Source organism: Delphinus delphis, chromosome 1, assembly GCF_949987515.2.
Source record: "Delphinus delphis chromosome 1, mDelDel1.2, whole genome shotgun sequence".
NCBI lineage: Eukaryota > Metazoa > Chordata > Mammalia > Artiodactyla > Delphinidae > Delphinus > Delphinus delphis.
Window position 1 is genome coordinate 107,358,993 of NC_082683.1, and position 20,317 is coordinate 107,379,309.

At 40.1% G+C, this 20,317-nt stretch overlaps 1 protein-coding gene across 2 annotated transcripts in view; it reads right to left on the bottom strand.

Moving 5' to 3' along the window:
* OTUD7B (OTU deubiquitinase 7B) overlaps positions 1-20,317 on the bottom strand; it is a 56,190-nt gene that overhangs the window by 10,499 nt on the left and 25,374 nt on the right. For both annotated transcript variants that reach the window (XM_060029038.1, XM_060029030.1), the window contains 6 exons: positions 15,006-15,155; positions 10,921-11,109; positions 8,814-9,041; positions 7,216-7,317; positions 5,533-5,660; positions 1,224-1,336 (listed from right to left, as the gene is read on the bottom strand). In XM_060029038.1, coding sequence (XP_059885021.1) covers positions 1,224-1,336; positions 5,533-5,660; positions 7,216-7,317; positions 8,814-9,041; positions 10,921-11,109; positions 15,006-15,090 — 845 coding nt within the window. In that variant the 5' untranslated portion in view covers positions 15,091-15,155. The remainder of the gene's footprint in view (positions 1-1,223; positions 1,337-5,532; positions 5,661-7,215; positions 7,318-8,813; positions 9,042-10,920; positions 11,110-15,005; positions 15,156-20,317) is intronic.

The following is a 20,317-nucleotide window of genomic DNA, read 5'->3' on the forward strand; positions in this document are numbered from 1 at the left end:
TATGTTCACTTACTTGAAGAACAGCCTCACCCATCTGCTTAGTAGCCTAATCAGAAATCTGTGAAATATTTACTGTTCTTTATATTTCATCTTCAATTAATCACCTGGCTTGACCAATTCCATCTTTTAAGTGTCTCTTGTAACTGTCTCCTCTGGCCTATCTGCAACCCACCACTCTTGCTCATACCCATTACTACTACTCCCCTCCGCTTCATCATCCACTCTGCTGTCAGTGTGTTCAAATACATGAATTTGCTCCCGTCACTCACAAACTCACAATTTAGTGGCTTCCTGCCCCCTAAAGCAATGTTATTCAACATTGGGTGCTTGCTACAAATGCAGATTTCTGGGCCTCACCTCAGTCCAACTCAACTGGACTTCCTTAGGGTGGAAGTCCAAAAAGCTGCATTTTAAACAATCCTCCCAGATTATTCTTACGCCCAATAAAGTTTGGATAGGTTATAGTTTTTTAACTTTCTAACTATAGAAAAATTTAAAATTTTAAACATATTCAAAACTAGAAAGAATATTATACTAAACTCTCATGTATCCATCACCCAGCCTCAACGATTATGAACAGATGGTCAATCTCGTTTCACCTAGACCTTGATATATTTTCCTAGGGATGGCCCCCACACCCACCCCACCCCACCAGATTATTCTGGAGCAAATCCTAGACATCACATAATTTCATCCATGAATATTTCAGTTTCAATCTCTAAAAAATAAAGGACTCCTTTAAAAACGGCCACAATAGCATCAATACCACACTTTAAAAACTTAACAATAATGTAAACATTATTCACATTTCCCCAACTGTCTTATATATGTCCATACATTCCAGCTGGTTGATGTGTCTCTAAAGTGTCTTTAAACTTAGGTTCTTTCTCCCTTTTTGTTTTCTTTGTCTTTATTTATTGAGGAAACCAGGCCATTTATCCTGCAGTTTCCCAAAGTCTGGATAGAATACAATTTTAATTCCTTAGCATGGCACACAAAAATCTGGACGGCCTAGCCTCATCTACCATTCTGCGCCACATACTCTATATTCTGGCAGTACTGAACTACCTGTATTTCCTAGAACGTACCATGCTGTTACACCCTTCTGTGCCCTTGCCATGGCTTCTCTTCCTCTCCTTCTAACATCCTCTTAGCACAGAGCTCTTTGGACACTGAGGACTCAGCAAAGATTATTTCCTGCTCCTCCAGTTAGACATACTTACCCACCACAGCTGGCTCCATTGGTACCTAGATGCATGCGGGGTTCACTTGAGGCAAGCTTGATCAGCTCATTCCATTCCTTCTGCCACTCATCCTCTGTGTATACCAGCCCCGACTGTGTGAAAGACAGGCAAGGAATATCAAGCAATTAGAGGCTAGGTTCAAGAGGCAATAGCCATTCCAACTCACTCGTGTTACTCCACTCCCTATTCTCTTACCACTTGGCTAACAATTTTTACTACAAAGTCCAATCTCTTCTCCCTTTTATAGTCAGGATCCATGAAAGAATGTCTATGATCACTCACACTTCTTCCATTCTTTTCTGACCCACAGCAGTCTAGCTTCTGTATCTGCCCTCCAGCCTATGCCCCCTCCCTCACCCCCACAAACTACTTCACCTAACTGACTCTAGCAAAGACAATTACCTTCTAATTGCCAAATTCAGCAAACTCTTCAGTTCTCATCTTTCTTAGCCTTCATGTGGCATTTGATCTCCTCAAACTTTCTTTTCGTTTAGCTCACACAACACTACTTTCTCTTACCTCTCTGAACTCTGTCTACCTCAAAAATATTGATGTTGTGTCAATGATTTTAGCCTTGGTTCTTTCTAGGTTATCTTTTCTACTACTATAATCTCATCTACTGCTATCTACATGCTCAGGATTCAAAAATCTTCTTCTCCAGCCCAGATTTCCTCTTAATTTCTATGTTCACATCCAGCTGCCTACTGAAGACTGCCACCTGCCCATGACTACCTCAAACTCTGTGCAGTCAAAACTGAACTTCTGCCTCTTCAAAAACCCTCTCTTCCTGTTTTCCTACCTTTGTAAACAACACTATCACCCAAACACCCAACTAGAAACCAGGGGGTTATCTACGACTCCTCTCCTTTCACCCATCCCATACCTGGGATGGGTGAAAGGATTTACTAACCCTTTAGTCAACAGTTATTAAGCATGAACTACGGCAATGGACCCTTAATTGGTTTTACTACTTCCAGTCATACATTCTTACGATCCATTTTCTACAATGCTACCAGAAAGATTTTTCTAAAATTAAAATATGATGATGTTTGCTTCCTGCTACAAATTAAGACCTGTCATTACCTCTTAGATACAGTTCAAACTCCTTAAGCATAGCAGAGACTCCACTTCCTGGCTCCCAACCCACTTCTCTAATACCATTTAATTAGTCATAGTTCCTTGAATGCACTGTGTTGTTTTATACTTCTGAGCTTTTGTCTAGGTTGTGCCTTCTGCCTGGAGCAGCCCACTCCATATCCACCTGGTGAATAATTTCTCAACTGTCAGGAAAGAACTCAAGCATCACTCCTCTATGAAGCCCTTCCTAAATCTCCCTGGTACATCAACCACTCACTCCTTCCTTTGTGCTCTCCCTCCTCAAGTGCTATGTAGACTTCTATCATAGAAGTCATAACCTGTTACTTTGTTGCAATTATGTATTTACATGTCCATCTCCTACTACTACTCCTAAGAACCAGGACCATGTTTTATGCAATATGCCTAGTACCTACTATGTGATCAGTAATCAGTAAATACATGCTCAGTAAAACTATTAACTTTTTATTAAAGGAGTAGAAGGAGTAGTACAAACAATCTTAAAATACCATATTGGCTTTAGGATGTATATGATGATTTGGAAGAAAGTCTATATTATTAATTATATTTGACCTATATAAGTGTTAAAATGAGTTTATACTTTAAACACACATTGACATAGTAGAAAGAATCACACTGGAAACATGAGAAGTATCAGAACAAATTTAACAGGAATTAAAGAGCTATTGTGACCACATTTTACTTTAACAATAAAAAAAAAGACAAAGCTATTTTCAATGTGTAAAATTCTATCACAGATTTTTTCAACTAAAAATACAAAAGAACAATGCACAGGTTATATATGGGGTGCTCTGGTCACTCTGATAAATGGTCCCTGATACACATTCATGAGGATCTGTCTCCGTCTTGCTCTCACCTATTTTTGTTTGCTGTTTTTATACACACAGCCACTAGGTGGTGTACCCTTCTAGGCTGAAAATGTTCTTACTGTGTTTTACCACCATTTTTAACAACAAAACAAGGAGGCCTGGGAAATCAAAACCAATTTAGTTTGTTTGGTGTTTGGTACTGGCTAAAAGTAGCTCCGCAGTCCGTCACCCCCTTCCCCACCCCACTATAATGCTATGAATGGTCTGAGCTAAAACAATTATCTTGTTTCCATGTGGAACTTTCAATGTGCTGAGCAAAAGGAGTAAAAAGATCAGTCCTTCAATATCTACTATCCTCCAGGCATGTATTTCCATTTGAGGACTTTGAGAGGGAATAGATAGCTGACCAGGAATAGAACTTGGGTATTTCTGGGTCTCCTGGCTAAATACCATCATAATCTAACCTAACCTTTAAAATAGTAACTATAACAGCTTAATATAGCTGGAATTGGGCCTACCTATCCTCTGACTGTGGCTATCACGTCTACTTTACTAGCTGGCATGACCTGGTTTGGTCTTTTCCTGTCTCTGAAGTGGTCAAATCTAAGGTTCAGGTATAGCCTGAATTCAACAATGAGGAAGGCAAACTCTAGGCTGGCTCTAGCTCAGACAAAAAAAGCTCTCCACATAGTCCAGCTCAGCTCACCAGACTGCCAGGGGGTTTGGTGTCAATAAAGAATGCTGTTTACTTGGCCTTGCCCCTGTGCATTTCTTTCCCTCAAGAATCTTCCGGGGCAGACTGGCTGATCAAAGACCGGATTCTGATCTTAATATCATCCTAATTTTAAGGTTGAGTTCTTTATTTTTGAGAAAGAAACATAACACATTCTACTTCCATATTTTAAATCTTGAGAACATAAAATTCTAATAACTGAAACAAACAAAAGTCTGTTAGTTCTATATTATGGCCAGTTATGATAGAGCAATAAAAAGAGAAGGAAAAGAAGCTGGAAATTAAGTTTCTGAAGATATTCCCATATTAATGCCAGAAACACCCAGCTTTATATACATGGCAAAAATAAAAAAGATATACATGAAGAGCAGGAGATAAACATAGAAGACAGAGAACCAGGGCAAAAGGAAATAGGAAGACTCATTATCTTTATTTAACTGTATAACGTCATTATTAAAGGGAAGGGAATCGGCAAACTTTTTTCTGTAAAGGGCCAGACAGGAAATATTTTAGGCTTTGCGGTGGGGCAACGTGCAGCTTCTATATTCTGCTGCTGTAGCACAAACACATGTAAATGAATTGAGTTGGGGAGGCTGTGTTCCAATAAAAAATTTTTTTTAACAAAAATATTTGGTGGGATTTGACCCACAGGCCATATTTTTTTTTTTTTTTTTTTGCGGTACACAGGCGTCTCACCGTTGTGGCCTCTCCCATTGCGGAGCACAGGCTCCGGACGCGCAGGCTCAGCGGCCATGGCTCACAGGCCCAGCCGCTCCATGGCATGTGGGATCTTCCCGGACTGGGGCACGAACCCATGTCCCCTGCATCGGCAGGCGGACTTCCAACCACTGCGCCACCAGGGAAGCCCTAAAGGCTATATTTTGCCCAGCCCGTTTATAGGAATGGAAAGTACAAACAGTCCAGTGTTACTTTTTTCTTTTTTTTTTTTTTTTTTTTTTTGGCTGCGTCGTGGTGGTGGGGACTGAACCCGGGCCATGGCAGTGAAACCGCCGGAGTCCTAACCACTGGACCCCCAGGGAACTTCCCAGTATTGCTTTCTTATACGAAAGCAGCCTTAACATTTACTAAATCCCTGAGAAGTACCAATTAAACTCAACTCAACATCTGCTGAACTTCTAATAGAAGTACCATTCAAACTCATGCTTTTACAATTTTTTAACAGATAAACTGAACATACAAAACACGGTATATATGGCCAAAACTATTTTTATGCATTTACATTTCTATAATGGTTGAAAACATAAGTCCTTAAAAATTGGTCTAGCCTTATTATATGCAAAAACACAAAACAACACAAAAATCCTATGAGCTTGTCGTATTTCATTTTGCAAAAGACTGCCACTAAAGGCTTATTGAGTGCCTATCGGGTAGAAATGCACAACGTTAGATACCTCCTCTACAAGTCTCCACTTCCCCACACCAGTTCTCATAACTCTATCAGAAGGCATGTACCCTATGGTGGTATCTGAATTTTCAACCATTTCCAGGATTACAAGAGGAGTGACACTGACCTAAGCACCTAAGTAGGAGACATTTCCTACTGGTAGGCACTGAGCATTTCCCCTCGGTAACTTTGGGAAACAAGGTGCTCCTGCCCAAGCTCCCTCACCTCTTTATTCTGCTGAGTTTGCTGCCACCTCCAGCGCCGTTTTAATGCTTCCTTCTCCGCTCCCTTCTCCATTAGTGCATACAAAGCTTTCCGTAGCATCAAGTCTCGATCATGGAAACCCCACATCCCTATGGCAAGAAAACATTATGGTTAAGACACCCTACCTCGACTCAACTCCACTCATTAATTATGATACACAGACCCTGGCATGAAGGAAATCAGGCTGAAGCCCAGGTTCAAAGAAACCCCTGCTGTGACTTGGGGGAAAGGTAATCAAGAAAGAAAAGATGTTCCTATTCTGGAGGTTCAGAAACTTTGAGAACCTGAAAGTGGGGGATATACCACATCCTACAGACTCCTGACAAGAAGCCTTTACTCGTGATACCAAGTCTAACAAATTAAAATACAGAGTGGGAATTCCCTGGCCATCTAGTGGTTAGGACTCCTCACTTTCACTGCCAAGGGCCTGGGTTCGATCCCTGGTCAGGGAACTAAAATCCCATAAGCCTCGTGGTGCAGCCAATTAAAAACAAATTGTTTTTAATAAATAAAGTAAAATACAGAGTAGCAGCAGATAAGATGGGTCTGGCACATGGTAATCAGCATCAAAGCTTGAGGGGTGGTTGGAAAATGGGGACTTTTTTTAAAAGCTAAGGCAAATAATATTTGAATTATAAATAGGCATAACAATTTAAAGAAAACAAGTCAATAATTATGTAATATATTTGTATGGTGACAGATGGTAACTACACTTAACGTGGTGATCATTTTGAAATATATAGAAATATTGAATCGCCATGTTGTGTGCCAGGGTATAACAGTGTTGTAGGTCAATTATACTTCAAAAACAAACCCACAGAAAAAGAGATCAGATTTGTGGTTACCAAAGGCAGGGGGAATTGGATGAAGGTAGTTAAAAGGTACAAAGTTCCATTTACAAGACTATTGAGTACTAGGGGTACAATGTACAGCATGATAAATATAATTACACTGCTGTACATTATATATGAAAGTTGTTAAGAGAGTAAATCCTAAAAGTTCTCATCACAAGGAAAAAAGAATTTTTTCTATCTCTTTAATTTTGTATCCATGAGATGATGAATGTCCACTAAACTTATTGTAATCATCTCATAATGCATGTAAGTCAAATCGCTATGCTGTATAAAACTTATACAGTGCTGTATGTCAATTATATCAATAAAACTGGAAGAGAAAAAAGAAAGAAAAAGAAAAAGACATTATTCTAGATTAGACATACATTAAAAAATAATAATAAACAAGTTTCACAGGGGACTGATGAAAACGTATCTTTTTTATATACCAAAAGAATAAATACTTAGTGGAATTATATGCATACACATACAGTATACTGCTTGCTTACTGCTGCGCATTACTTCTGGGGGCCAGTTCTCCGAGTGGGACTTGTGCTAAATCCTATGTACTCCATACGATTTCTCAACAAGACTGAAAAACTAGGGCAGGGCTCTCTTCCATCTCCTCCTGCACCAGTGAGCATGCACGCGCGCACACACACACACACACACACACACACACACACACACAGCCTTGCTCTGAGCCATCACTTCTGTCTGAGATCAAGAATAGTCGGATCAAGCCCTTCACATGAGATTTAACTACTGCTTCCTTTCTATGAGGGAATGAAGGACCATTTTCAAGACTCACCAAGAGAGGCTGCGTGCAGGAGGCAGTTTCCATCTCCAGTAGTTGCTAAAGGAAGGAGCCTCTGACAGGTGGGGTCCACACTCACCCACCAGTTCAAACGCCCTACAGAAACAGGACGAAAAGGAGAGCAGCAGATGATGCATGAAGTTCTCCCTACTTCCCTATTTCTAAAACAGACTCCTAATTTGCCTCCTCTAGGAAGCCTATCCAAAATCAAACCATCACTCTATTACTCTGTGTATCTTCTTCACTTATATCTGCTTCATCAGAATCTGGTGAGCACAACTGGTTAGATCAGTTCTTAAGTAGGGACAATTTCGTCTCCAAAGGGACATTTGGCAACATCTGGAAATATGTTTGGTTGTCACAAGTGGTGGGGAGATGCTACTGCCATCTAGTGGGTAGAGGCCAGGAAGGCTGCTAAACACAATATAATGCACAAGGCAGCTCACACAACAAAGAATCATCTGGTCTTAGGTGTCAGTAGTGCTAAGATTGAACAACCCTGGGTTAGATGATGAGGCCTAGGTCATAGGTCGAAATCTGTGTTGGCTACTTGGTCTGGCTCTGATTTCTTCACTCTGGTCAACAGACCAGCAGACACTGTAGCAATAAAGGTCAGCACAAATCCATCATCAGTAAAAGAAAAACAACCCAACATGTATATTCAAAGTGTCATGCAATATCATCTGCATATATGACAGTAAGCATGTCACCATGTATGTGGTACGACTTTAAAGACATGAGCAATAAGACAAAGTACTTAAAATACCCAAGAAAATGATTCTCAATTCTGTAGTCATCCTATAATTGCTGATCCATTACTTATATAAGGAAAATAATTTATGAATAATGCTTAAAAGTTTTTTTGAATTACTGGACAGTCTACTGAAAGAAAAACTGGCCTATAATCACAGCAGTCAGATAAACTGCTTACTACTTAAAAAACTGTAAATAGATGCACATGATTAGTATAGAAGGGCACAAAATGAAAAACAAGACCTTCCTTTCTGTGCCCCCACCTCCCACCCGCCCCGTCCTTCTTCCATGGGAGGTTTTTAATAACTGACTAGCTTTCCCAGAAATCCCAGCTGCCTCACCCCAACATACCAACAAATTTTAAATATAATTTAAGACAAACATAATTGTAAAGGTAAATAAATCTTTTGGGAAAGGTTCGTATAAATAAATGTGACTTAGTTTAATCACCACTTGCATCATGTACAGCACTGGTTCTTGGAACCAACCATCTACAGCATTGGAACACACAAGGTGTTCCAGAGCCAATTATAATTCATTTGTATTTTTTTCATGTATTGATTTTTAGGTATTGATTTGTAGGCCTTTCACATGTGTATCTGGTTTCCCTTCAATCAAACAGGAAATTTCCAGAGGAAAGTGTCTTATTTGTGTCCTTTCTTTAACTTGAAGAAGCACCTAGCTCAGTACATGTCTCTCTGACTGACTGCCGAGTTTGACTGCAGTCAATCAGATCGCAGGCTTAGACTGGAAGACGCTTGTCAAGCCCAGCCCCTCCACATGGCTGCCTAGACATGGAGAGCAGAGGGAAGAGCATGGGAAAGAAAGTGCTCACTGACCTGCCTGCTCCAAGGCAACCAGCATGGACTGCTCAATGAGGTCTCTCTCTATGAAGCTGCGAAAGTCTTCATTGTACACAGTGAGATCTGGAAGCTGGAAGGCACAGATGGGCATTTCCAGGGGGTGCTCACTGCTCCCCCCACCCCCACCATTGGAGGAGACATGGGACCGGGCCAGGGAAACAATGCTGGAGCTGGCGTGGGAGATGCCCCTAGACAGGCGTTTTTCTGCAATGAGAAATGGAGTCACCTTAGAACAAACACAACCCACTCAGAGAACTTTCCACTCATGAGGTGATGGTTACCTCTTGACAAGGTTTCCAGTCAGGGAAAAACTGTAAGTCTAACTGGCTACCAAATTTCATGACCCTCTTTCTCATGCCAAACACAGTTGGAGAAACATAGAAAGTGGCCTTTTCACAGGCACTCGCATTAGCACCAAATATACGTTCCTCTTTCTACCCTTTTGCCTGAACTTCTCTCCACGACACTGTCTTCTTCCACTTCCATTTCCCAACATAATAGGGACCCTTCATTTGGCAACTTAGTCATTGTCTGGTGGGAGGAAGAGGGAATAAGGGAAATGGAGTTTCATTTGGCTACACTGAGTCAAATAATCTCTCTGATAATTTTCAGGGCCTTGGAGAATGTAGAAAAGGATTTCCGTTATAGAAAATTAATGACAAATCTTACACATTCAGGAACTTTCTTATCTACCATCAATAACATTTATTTACGTTATTTACTACAACTATTCTTGATGCTCATATTTATCAGAAATTTATAGGTACAGTCAATGCTTACTTAACATACTACAGAGGAAGGCGGTAATATAGATAGTGCCCCAAATTATTTCATTTGTTTTGAATACATGGCACTTATAATTCTCCAGCAGATATTCCAGTGTGATAATAATTTGCTCAGTATAGTATTGAAATTCATTTGCATGGCTTGACTTATATAATGACTATCAGAAAGAGCTAAAAATTATATTGGGTATCAGGTCTTAATCCAATATCTGCCAGGGATGATGCATAAAGTAAGTAGTTAGTCTAAAGTTATTTTATAGTGTTATTTTTTAAACTCTTTTTAAAGGTATTTTAAAAGTACCACATGCCCATGGTAAAAAATCAAAATACTACCAAAAGGTTTGAAGTGTTACAAAGAAATGTCCCTCTCATTCAAAATTCCTGATCCCTTCCCCAGAGGCGATGTTTTGTATCCTTCTAGAATTTTTTTGCCATGCCGTGCGGCGTGGTATGTGGGATCTTAATTCCCCAACCAGCGACTGAACCCGTGCCTCCCTGCAGTGGAAGCACGCAGTCCTAACCACTGGACCACCAGGGAATTCCTAGAATTTTTTATGCACATAGAAGCACAAACAACTTTTATAACAATTTTTAAAAACATAAACAGGAACATGCTATATATATTGTTCTGCATCTTACCTTTCTCAATAGATTTTAGAGATTTTTCCAAAATAGCACATCAAGTTCTACTTAATTCTTTCTAATGGCTGCCAAGTATTCCATAATATGGATGATTACAATTTATTTAACCACTCTTCTATTAATGGATAATTAAAAGTTGTTTTCAAGCTTTAACTTTTAAGCTTTACACTACATGTCTTTGTGTCTATTTATGAATTAGGTAAGTATGTATTTATTTAAAAGGATACACACCACACACAGACACACACACACACAACACATATATGATAAATTCCTAGAAACAAAATTGCTGAGATAGAGTATACGTGCATTTAAAAATTGACAGATACTAATAAATATTAAGAAAATATCCTCCAAAGGGGCAGATGATAGTGATCCTTTGAATTCTATCTTTATGTGTACCTTATCTCAACAATTAGATCGTTATTCTTCTTCCTCTATCTCTTTGAAGATGGCATTTATACAGGATGGCACTCAAGATGCAGAAAGTGAGGGGTTCCAGCATCTGGACAGACTGTCACCTCTGATCATTTGGTTGGGGAGGTGGGGGAGGAATGGAATAATCTCTAAAGGATCACTAAATTCTCTGACTGGTCAGCAGCTGCCTCCCTTTCTTTCTACTCCGCATATGGAAACAGCCCTCAGCACCCCAATACCTTGAACGATGTCATCTTGCCGCTGTAGGGTGGGTCGGGGAGGGCGAGTAGACTCTCTATCAGAAAACCCTTTCTCAGGGGTCCTGGAGCCACCACTCCCCTCACTAAAGGGTGGGGGCAGGTTCCCAGCATGGACCTGACGTAGCTGTTCAAAATCACTGAGGGCGGCGCTCACATCCCAATTCTTTCCTGTCAGGACACAAAGCAAAAAGTGAATTGGGAGCTGAGAGTACAGAAAAATTGAGGAAAGATACAGAACCATCATTCTAAGCATCTTATCAAAACCAGCGAGCATATACTCATGCGTACCTCAGTCATTCTCCTTTTCCTTCCCCTACTTTAATTTCCTTCATAACACTTCGATCTGGAATACCACAACTTCTTTATTTACTTATTGTCTATTTCCTAAGAAAGCCCTGTGTGCATACAGAATTTGTTTCTCTGAACTGAAAGGGCCCTTGGAGACCTAGTAACCTCATTTTACAGATAAAGGAAATGAAGCCTAAAGAAGTAGAGTTACTTGCCCAAAGTCACGGGTAGTTCACACCAGGGCTTTAGCTGGACTCAAGCCCAGGTCTCCTAATTCTGAGATCCAGAGAGTTCTGAGCCTAGATGTGCTCTGGGGTGTCCTAAACCACCTGAAACTGTATACAAAGTTATAGGTATGTGTGTTCTAAAGAAAGAGCTGATAGCTGCCATCAGGTTATCAAAGGGAATTGTTAATTCCCCTCAAATTTAAGAATCACTACTCTGCTGAAGAAAACACCCGAAGGATAGATTTGTCACAGCAGATTTTTCAGTTGCTTTCTCCAGTTAAATTAGTCAATAAATAACATATTGCATAATTGTTCACACTTCTTTCTGTTCTATTCCATTTGTCACCACCTTAATTCAATTCCTATATCACCTAGTGTCCCACCTCCAATCTACTCTAAAGGATCCCATGAGATTAATCTTTCTACAGCACAATTCTGATCATTTCAGTTCCATAATCAAATTTTTAGTGGCTTACCACTACCTACAGGATAAAGTTTAGCCTCCTTTGTCTGACGTTCAAGGCTTTCTATGACCTAGCTTACTTTTCTAACCTTTCCTCTGTGCTTCAACTTCCCTGGCTATGAAAGTGGAAGTGATACCACATAGGATTGTTAAGAAGATTAAATTAACTGAAAGCACTTAAAACAGTGCTTGGCACACAGAAAGTGTTATATATGTATTTACTGCCATTGCTGTTATGCTTCTTGTTATAATTATAATTCTCCAGTTAAGCTGTATTAATCATCCATGCCAGATGAATTTATTTCTGAACCATTAGATTCACCACTTGCTCCAACTCCCTTTGCTCACTCTACACTCTGCGTCAGTCATACTGGCCTCTTTGCTGTTCCCAGAAATGTGCTAAGCCTGCTCCCACCTACAGCCTTTCCACCAACTATTCCCACTGCTTAGAAGGCTCCTTCTCCAATATATCTACACAATTCCTCATCTCCTTCAGATATTTGCTCAAATGTCACACTCTTAAAAAGGCCTACCCTGACTACCCAACTAAAAATCACAACCTACCTCATTATTCCCCTTACCATTTTCCACAGCACCTAACACCTTATACTATGTACTTTACAACTTACTTGGTTATCATGTTTATTGTTTATTGACTATCTCTCAGGCTAGAATGTAAGGGCAGAGATTTTTGCTTGTTTTGTTTTGTTCAAGCATCTAGAACCTAGTACATAATAGGTACTCAATAAATATTTGTTAAAGAATGGAGGACTTTTGTTCTGAACCAATGAATGAATAAATGATTTGTCTTGAGCACTGGATAGTTATCTCCAACTGTCTGCTAAAGTCCTTAAAATCAGGTCCTCCTAACAGTCAACATGTCTAAAACTGAACGTCCATCATCTTCCCTCCTAAAGCCTGCTTCTTCTCCTTCTTCTATAGTCCCTAAATCAGTAATGGCATCACAACCCCTCCAGGCCAGAAACTACAGTCATTTCAGCTCTTCACCATTCCTCAGACCCCACTCCTTCTCTTCCCTCACTATCTACTCAGTTCTCAAGGTGGTTTGTACCCTTGAGACATTTCTCAAATCTATTCTTTCTTGTCCATTTTTATTGTCACTACCCCAATTCAGGTCCTCATATTTTCACCTGGTCTTTTGGGAGGGGGTTCCCTAGTCTCTCTACTCTTAGTCCCCTCCCCTCTATAATTTGTTCTTTACACTACAACCAGGGTTAACTTTCAAAGGAAAAAGCAAGAGACAGAAAGATAGAGACAGAAAATGAGGATCAGATCCTTTGGTTCCCTTTCTAAATTATACCTTAAATCTACCCACTTCTCACTCTGCTGTTACCACTGTAGTCCAAGTCACCATCACCTCTCACCTGAACTATGGCAACATTCTTAACTGATTTTACCACTTCATCTCTGGCCACCTTCCAATCGGTTCCATATCTTTTATCAGTACACTGTTCAGAAACTCAAACCCAATCATTTCTCTCCCCTGATTAAAATCCTTCACCAGCTTCCCACCGAACATACACTGAAATGCACAACCCTTACCACGGCCTACAAAGGCCCCCCATATTCTGCTTCCTGCTTATCTAACCAGCTTCCTACCACTCTTTCTTGTACTACTCTTCCTACCTCGCTCACTAGCAGTGCCAAACTCTCTCCCACCTCAGGGTCCTTGTATAAGCTACTTTTTTTTACATAAACACTCTGTGCTACATCCCTTTGTCTTGCTACTCCTGTGCATCCTTCTGTGTTCAGTTCACATGTCACTTCTTCAGAAAAAGCCTTTCTGAACTCTATATCCAAATTAGGTTTCTCTCTTAAACTTCCACAGCACCCTCAACTTTTCTTTCATAGTATGAGTGTGTGTGCACATGGGTGTGTGTGAGAGAAAGAGAGACGACATGCAAGCATTAACTTGTAACACACTTGTTAAAAGCCAGACTCTGAAACCAGATGGCCTAGGTTCAAATCCTACTTAACTTCTTGGACCTCAGTTTTTAAGCTGTAATACTGGGATAATAAAACCTATTTTGCAGAATGGTTGTGAGAATAAAGTAATATATTTCAAGTGCCTCACACATATTGAACACATAGAAGTGTTCAACACATGTTACAAGAGGAAGAGAAGGCATTTGAGCTGAATCCGGAAGGATGAGGAAAATTTCAAGAGAATAATGGAGGAAAGGACACTGCAGACTTAGGAGACAACTTAATATGATCAGGGAAAGGAAACAGGTCAGGCCTGGCTGGAGCACAGGAACTGTGGGAGAAGGTAGTAGGAGATGAAACTGAAAATACAAGTTAAGGGCAAAGCCATACTGAATTATCAAACTAGAATTTAAACCCTGATCTTCCGTTTCCAAACCAACCTTATTCTCACAGGTGCCTAAGTAAATGTCATATTGCCACACCTTACTAAGGGCTGACAACCTAGAAAATTACCTATGTGTGCTAAGAACTTGCTCCTTCCCCCACAGGCTCACCTATTTGCGTCATTATATATTTTCACCAAAAAGCATCTGTTAACTATGACTCCAAACAAAGAATCCTACTGACATGAGGCCAAGCCTTAAAGGACCTTAAAATCTAGAACATTCACACTTACGTATACATACAGATATAAGTAAACAAAAGCAGCTAAATGAAAACATTAAATTAATCCACTCTATATAGAATGACCCATACAAGTTAGGGAAGGAAAGACAAAAAACATGAATGATCCCAAATATGAAAATCTAATCATTTATACATAAAAAAGAAGTCTTACAGATCTAAAATTATGGTTTTAGTGGATTAATTATTAGTGGACTAATATCAAATTTCACTTGCATTACCTGAGCTTAAATTGACAGTGGAGAAAGCTACCCAAAAATTCAAGGTGAAAAGGGAATTTTGCATTTTAAAATTATGGTGGGTAATACACAAAGTAGATTATTAGAAGTAACTTAAATGTAAGGCCTACCATACACAAAGTGTCTTTCTGTTCACCTTAAATGTTCCAAATCATCCTAACAATAAATATCACATCTTATTTTCTCTCTTCTCATTCTCCCCCAAAGACTCCTTACCTTCCAGGAGATCTCGGGCCAACCCTGGCTCTGCTCCTGTGGAACGGACAAAATCTGACAGGACAGCATCCATGTCCAGGGTCATGTGATCATTAAGTACTTTCAGGCAGCTGATGTAGGGAGGACATAGATCAAAATTCAGGCCTCCACCTGAGGAGGAAATAAACACATAAGGCCCAAATTACACTGGAACGGGATGATCATAGCCCAATTTCAGCAGCTTCCTAACCAAATGGGGAAACTAACTATCCTAGCTCATTCATTTCAGTAGAATTTATTATAAAGAGTAACATTTAGTTTCCTAATTTCTCATTAACATTAGTTTTTTTTCCTTTTATTATATAAGTTTCAGGTGTCTAGCATTACAGTTCAACATCTATAAACACTACAGTGATCACCATCACAAGTCTAGTTACCATCCATTACATACAGTTCACCCACTTCACCTATATTAATTTCTTAACTACTACATTAACCACAAAACCATAATACCACTCCAAATAATGCTCTTCCTCTACCTTTCTAGAGTATTACATTTCTAGCCATCAGTTTGCTTATCCAAACTAATGGAAGGAAGCAGCAGACTACCACCCTGAAGAATTCCCCCCCTGCATTATTCTCTTACATAGCGCCTGTTTATTTCCTTCTTGGCACTTGATATACCCTGAAATTATTTTAGTTGGTTGCTGTCTAGCCTCCTCCTCCAACGTAAAAGTTTCTTGAAAGTACAGAGCTTGTGTGTTTTGTCCACTAATGTATCCCCAGCATGTATCCCTTGGCACAGTGCTTGGCACACGGCTCTCAGCAAACATTTTACTGAATGAATGAATACTATACACTGAGTAACTTTAGAGTTGACTAGTACTCTGATGCTAGCTGAGGAAATGGGAGGAGCAAACTGATATCTAAACTTAATCAAAATAGGGACTTCCCTGGCGGTCCAATGGTTAGGACGCTGTGCTTCCACTGCAGGGGGCATGGGTTCGATGCCTGGTTGGGGAACTAAGATCCCACAAGCCGAGCAGCGCAGCCAAAAAAATTTTTAAAAATAAGAATACTCAAAATAAAACAATCTGCGATTATGCAAAGCAGAGTGGAGATCCCAAAGGTTCATAACAAACGTCAATCTTTGTCCACTAACTTCATGAACCCAGGAAACATGCCTTTCTCCACTCAGGACAAATGACCACCAAGTAAGTTCACCTGAAAAAGATCACTTCTTTCAGACTTGACTTTGGCAGAAACTATGTCCCTGACCTGTCGGCCTGGCACCAATCCACATTCCTCTGAAGTTAGCAGTCCCAGCGGAGGGAGCAATAACCGAGTGAAAAACAACTTCTCACCAAAATCTGCCACTTCAGACAGGTTTACAGTTCTCTGTAAAAGAGGACTTGTTGGTAAAGTCACCAGGCACATACCTGCCCCACCAAACCCACCAGTCCCCTGCTTTGGCGGAATGCCAAAAGTAGAGTTCTCAAAGGCAACAGAGTGGCTCAGATGACTGTCTCTTCAGAAGCATCTCCTTCTAAACAACCTAAACTCTAAGGGTGATTCTCAGGTACTTTTTCATCACACCTCCCCTGACCCCAAGACACAGATTCTTTAGTAGTGTGATCAGATCCTAATTATCTAAATTCCTTAGAAATAGTAAGGCAAATAAAAAGCAGTGATTTGTGGGTTATAAAACCAGTAGGCCATTAACTTAATAACTTCATGTAAAAATTTTTTTTTTTTGGAGAGAGATGGCAAAATATAAAGTATTCCTTCTTGTACTGTTCCATGAGTACAAGAGGTCCAGGAGCAGAGGGACATGTTTAATTCCTATTCGTGCCGCAACATCTAGCACAGCATCTACATTACTGTCGACAGTCAATAAACGCCTGATGAATAAATGATTAAATGACTAACTGAACCTCCACATCAGCCACCACCAAACCAATCAATTTAAGGCTTAATTCAGAAGATCAGAAATGTGAGAGTGGGACTTCCCTGGTGGCACTGTGGTTAAGAATGCGCCTGCCAATGCAGGGGACACGGGTTCAATCCCTGGTCCGGGAAGTTCCCACATGCCGCCAAGCAACTAAGCCTGTGCACCACAACTACTGAGCCTTCACTCTAGAGCCCGCGAGCCACAACTACTGAGCCTGCAAGCTGCAACTACTGAAGCATGCGCGCCTAAAGCCCATGCTCCACAATAAGAGAAGCCACCGCCGTGAGAAGCCCGCGCACCACAACGAGGAGTAGCCCCCGCTCACCACAACTAGACAGAGCCCGCACCCAGCAATGAAGACCCAACACAGCCCAAAATAAATAAATAAAAACAAAAATAAATTTTAAAAAAAACATAAAAAGAAGAGAAATTCAAGGGTACTTCATCTTTCACATCACCCCACTATTTCTAATGGTCTGTCCCAGTCCCAATCCATCTCTCAAAGTTTTACAAACTCTCCTTTCTAAAGAGACATCAACATACTGACACTTCCACCACCCTCGTATCAGAAGAGTTCTACCTACACTTATATATATTAGCTGGGTGACTTTGGTCAAATTACTTACAGGGTGTCAGTTGCTTCTTGTATATCCTAGACTTGGATTCGATGACTTCTAAGATTCTTCCCAGGTTTAAAAAATGAACTTCTTTAGTTCACTACAGCCTCAGAAACCATGATCCTTACATTCTCTTTTGGTCTGCATATTATCAATGTCTAATTTACTTCCATTTTAATATCACAACTGTCAGAAAAGACTACCATTACATAAAGAACTTTTGGCCTGAGATGCCTCAAATTCAAAATGTTGTTGTTTTTAAACAACTTAGTTCCTCAGATAAAATACTTAACAATTAAATTCCTTCAAAATTCACAGATGAATGAGTGGTTTCCCTTTCCTCTAATACAGACAAGAATTCCTTCTTCAAGCCCATTTTAGTCACTGTCTTAGGTCACAGGGCATGGTAGCAGCCCAAATAACTTAAACACATGAATAATCTAAAACCAAGAGCACAGCTGCAAAATGAATTTCAACCTTCTCTCTTAAAAAAACATGCAAAGGAACTTGGTAAAGCCACTCTAATAACTTACTGAAAGGATGTGGGAAATATACAGTAAGTACACAAATAACAATCAACAAAAAGGTACTCAGCAGAAGAGAGGAGTTGATTAAGCCACAGGCTTATAGGCAATTTCCCAGCCAGCCAGAGGCTTTTGAGTGAGAGAAGCCAATGAATACCATCGATGTCATGGCATCGTAGACCTCATATGCCAAAGTAGTAGGATATTCTTTTAAAAAAATATTTTTAGGGCTTCCCTGGTGGCGCAGTGGCTGAGAGTCCGCCTGCTGATGCAGGGGACGTGGGTTCGTGCCCCGGTCCGGGAGGATCCCACATGCCACGGAGCGGCTGGGCCCGTGAGCCATGGCCACTGAGCCTGAGCGTCCGGAGCCTGTGCTCCGCAGCGGGAGAGGCCACAGCAGTGAGAGGCCCGCATACAGAAAAAAAAAAAAAAAAAGTTTTAAAATAATATTTTTAAAAAATAATTTCCAAAAAAAAAAAAGAATTAATTCTGAGTAAGTCATCTGAAAAATAAATAAATAAATAATTTCAAGGTCCAACATTATCTAGAATGACTTGCTCAAAAATTCGAAGCACTAAACCAAACTTCTTGGCAGCCCATTCTTATATTTGATGTCTCCAGGTGCATGCCATGGACTCCACCCTAAGCCCACCCAACAGGTGAGGACTGCAGCTTTTGTTACATCACCACCAACACCTGGCTTGAGCTTCTTAAATTCCAAATGGGAATATCCAAGGCAATGACTAAGACTCATAGTCCTTGACCTCAGCACACAGGAAGGAAAAAAAAGAAAACAAAACACTGGCTTTCAAAATGAAACAGAAGAGGTACTCAAATATTTGTTGATTGAATGGTGTTTAGACAAATCTAAAATGGAGTCAAAATCCTCCAACCTTCCAATTGGTGGGACTTTAGCAATTACTTAAACCAATGTCTGCCCCAATGCAAGAATCCTTCTATTGCATCTCTGACAGATAAATCATCCAGTCTCCACATGAATACAAGCTCTGATGGAGACTCATTTCTTTGCCACAATGTCCATTTTATTGTTGGACAGCTCTAATTGTTAGAAAATGCTTTTTTAAACTAAATCACCAGCCCCCTCTCTCTCTCACATAATGGTCCTTGATCTCTTCTCTAGAACAATAAAATCTACTCCCAGGAATGATGGAATTTTCATGGAAAAGGAACAGATAAAGCATTTCTTTCCATAAAAATGTGTTGTAGGTCAACACTGCAATGTTATCATAAGCCAGCCAGTGCCTTTTTTTTTCTTTTACAAAATTCTTCCTTATATCAATACTTGCTTTTACCTGTATTCATTCATAAATGTTTATGCTGACCCTACAGTACAAACTCAACAAGTGGAATAAATGAAGTCATGTACCTTGTTCAAAATTCACTTCTGCTGCTATCTTTGCCTCTCATCCCTACTTCCACACTTTCATGCCCTCTTGAAGTGATGACAGCAATCAAGAATAAAAACTAACAAGTTAATATTAAGTAAGCACTTTCAAAAACACTATCTTATTCATTAACAACAAAACCCCTAGAGCAGGCTTATTATTCCCAGTTTACAAGTAGAGAAAGGTATAAGGTTTGAAAAGTCAGGTGGGTTACCCAAAGTCTGAACCCAGATATTTTGAACACATGCTCTCTCTACTGTACCATGCTGCTTCCCTAGGGACTAAGTCATTACTGATTCCCAGAACAGCACTGATTCTTATCCATTCAATTCTTTCACCATAGGAAAGGGCTGTGCCTATCTCTCAGTGTTTATTAATGACTTAGACACCTGCCTTATATTTTCCTCAGTTCAAAGCCTACCACCTTCCTGAGCAATTTCAACACCCACCTGCATAATCCATCCAACATTTCTGCCTTAGAGTTTCATAACCTCATCAAATGCAAAGACCTCCATCTCCACTTCAACAACTCAGTCCTGGACACTGCCATGCCCTGAAACCATTCCACCTCTAAATCTTCAACTCCTAACATCTTACTCTGTCTACAACCTCATCTCCCTCCAGCTTTCCCTTACTACTAAACCTGCTACCTCACCTCAAGACATCCTCACCTCAGACTAAGACATCCAATTCCTTAACCACCTTATTCATTAATTCAACAAAAATTCATGGAGTGCCCACTCTGTGTCAGGCACTACGGTCAGGACTAGGAACACAACCATGAACTAGACATAATCTCTATCCTCACAAAGCTTCCAGTATGGAGGAAAAAACC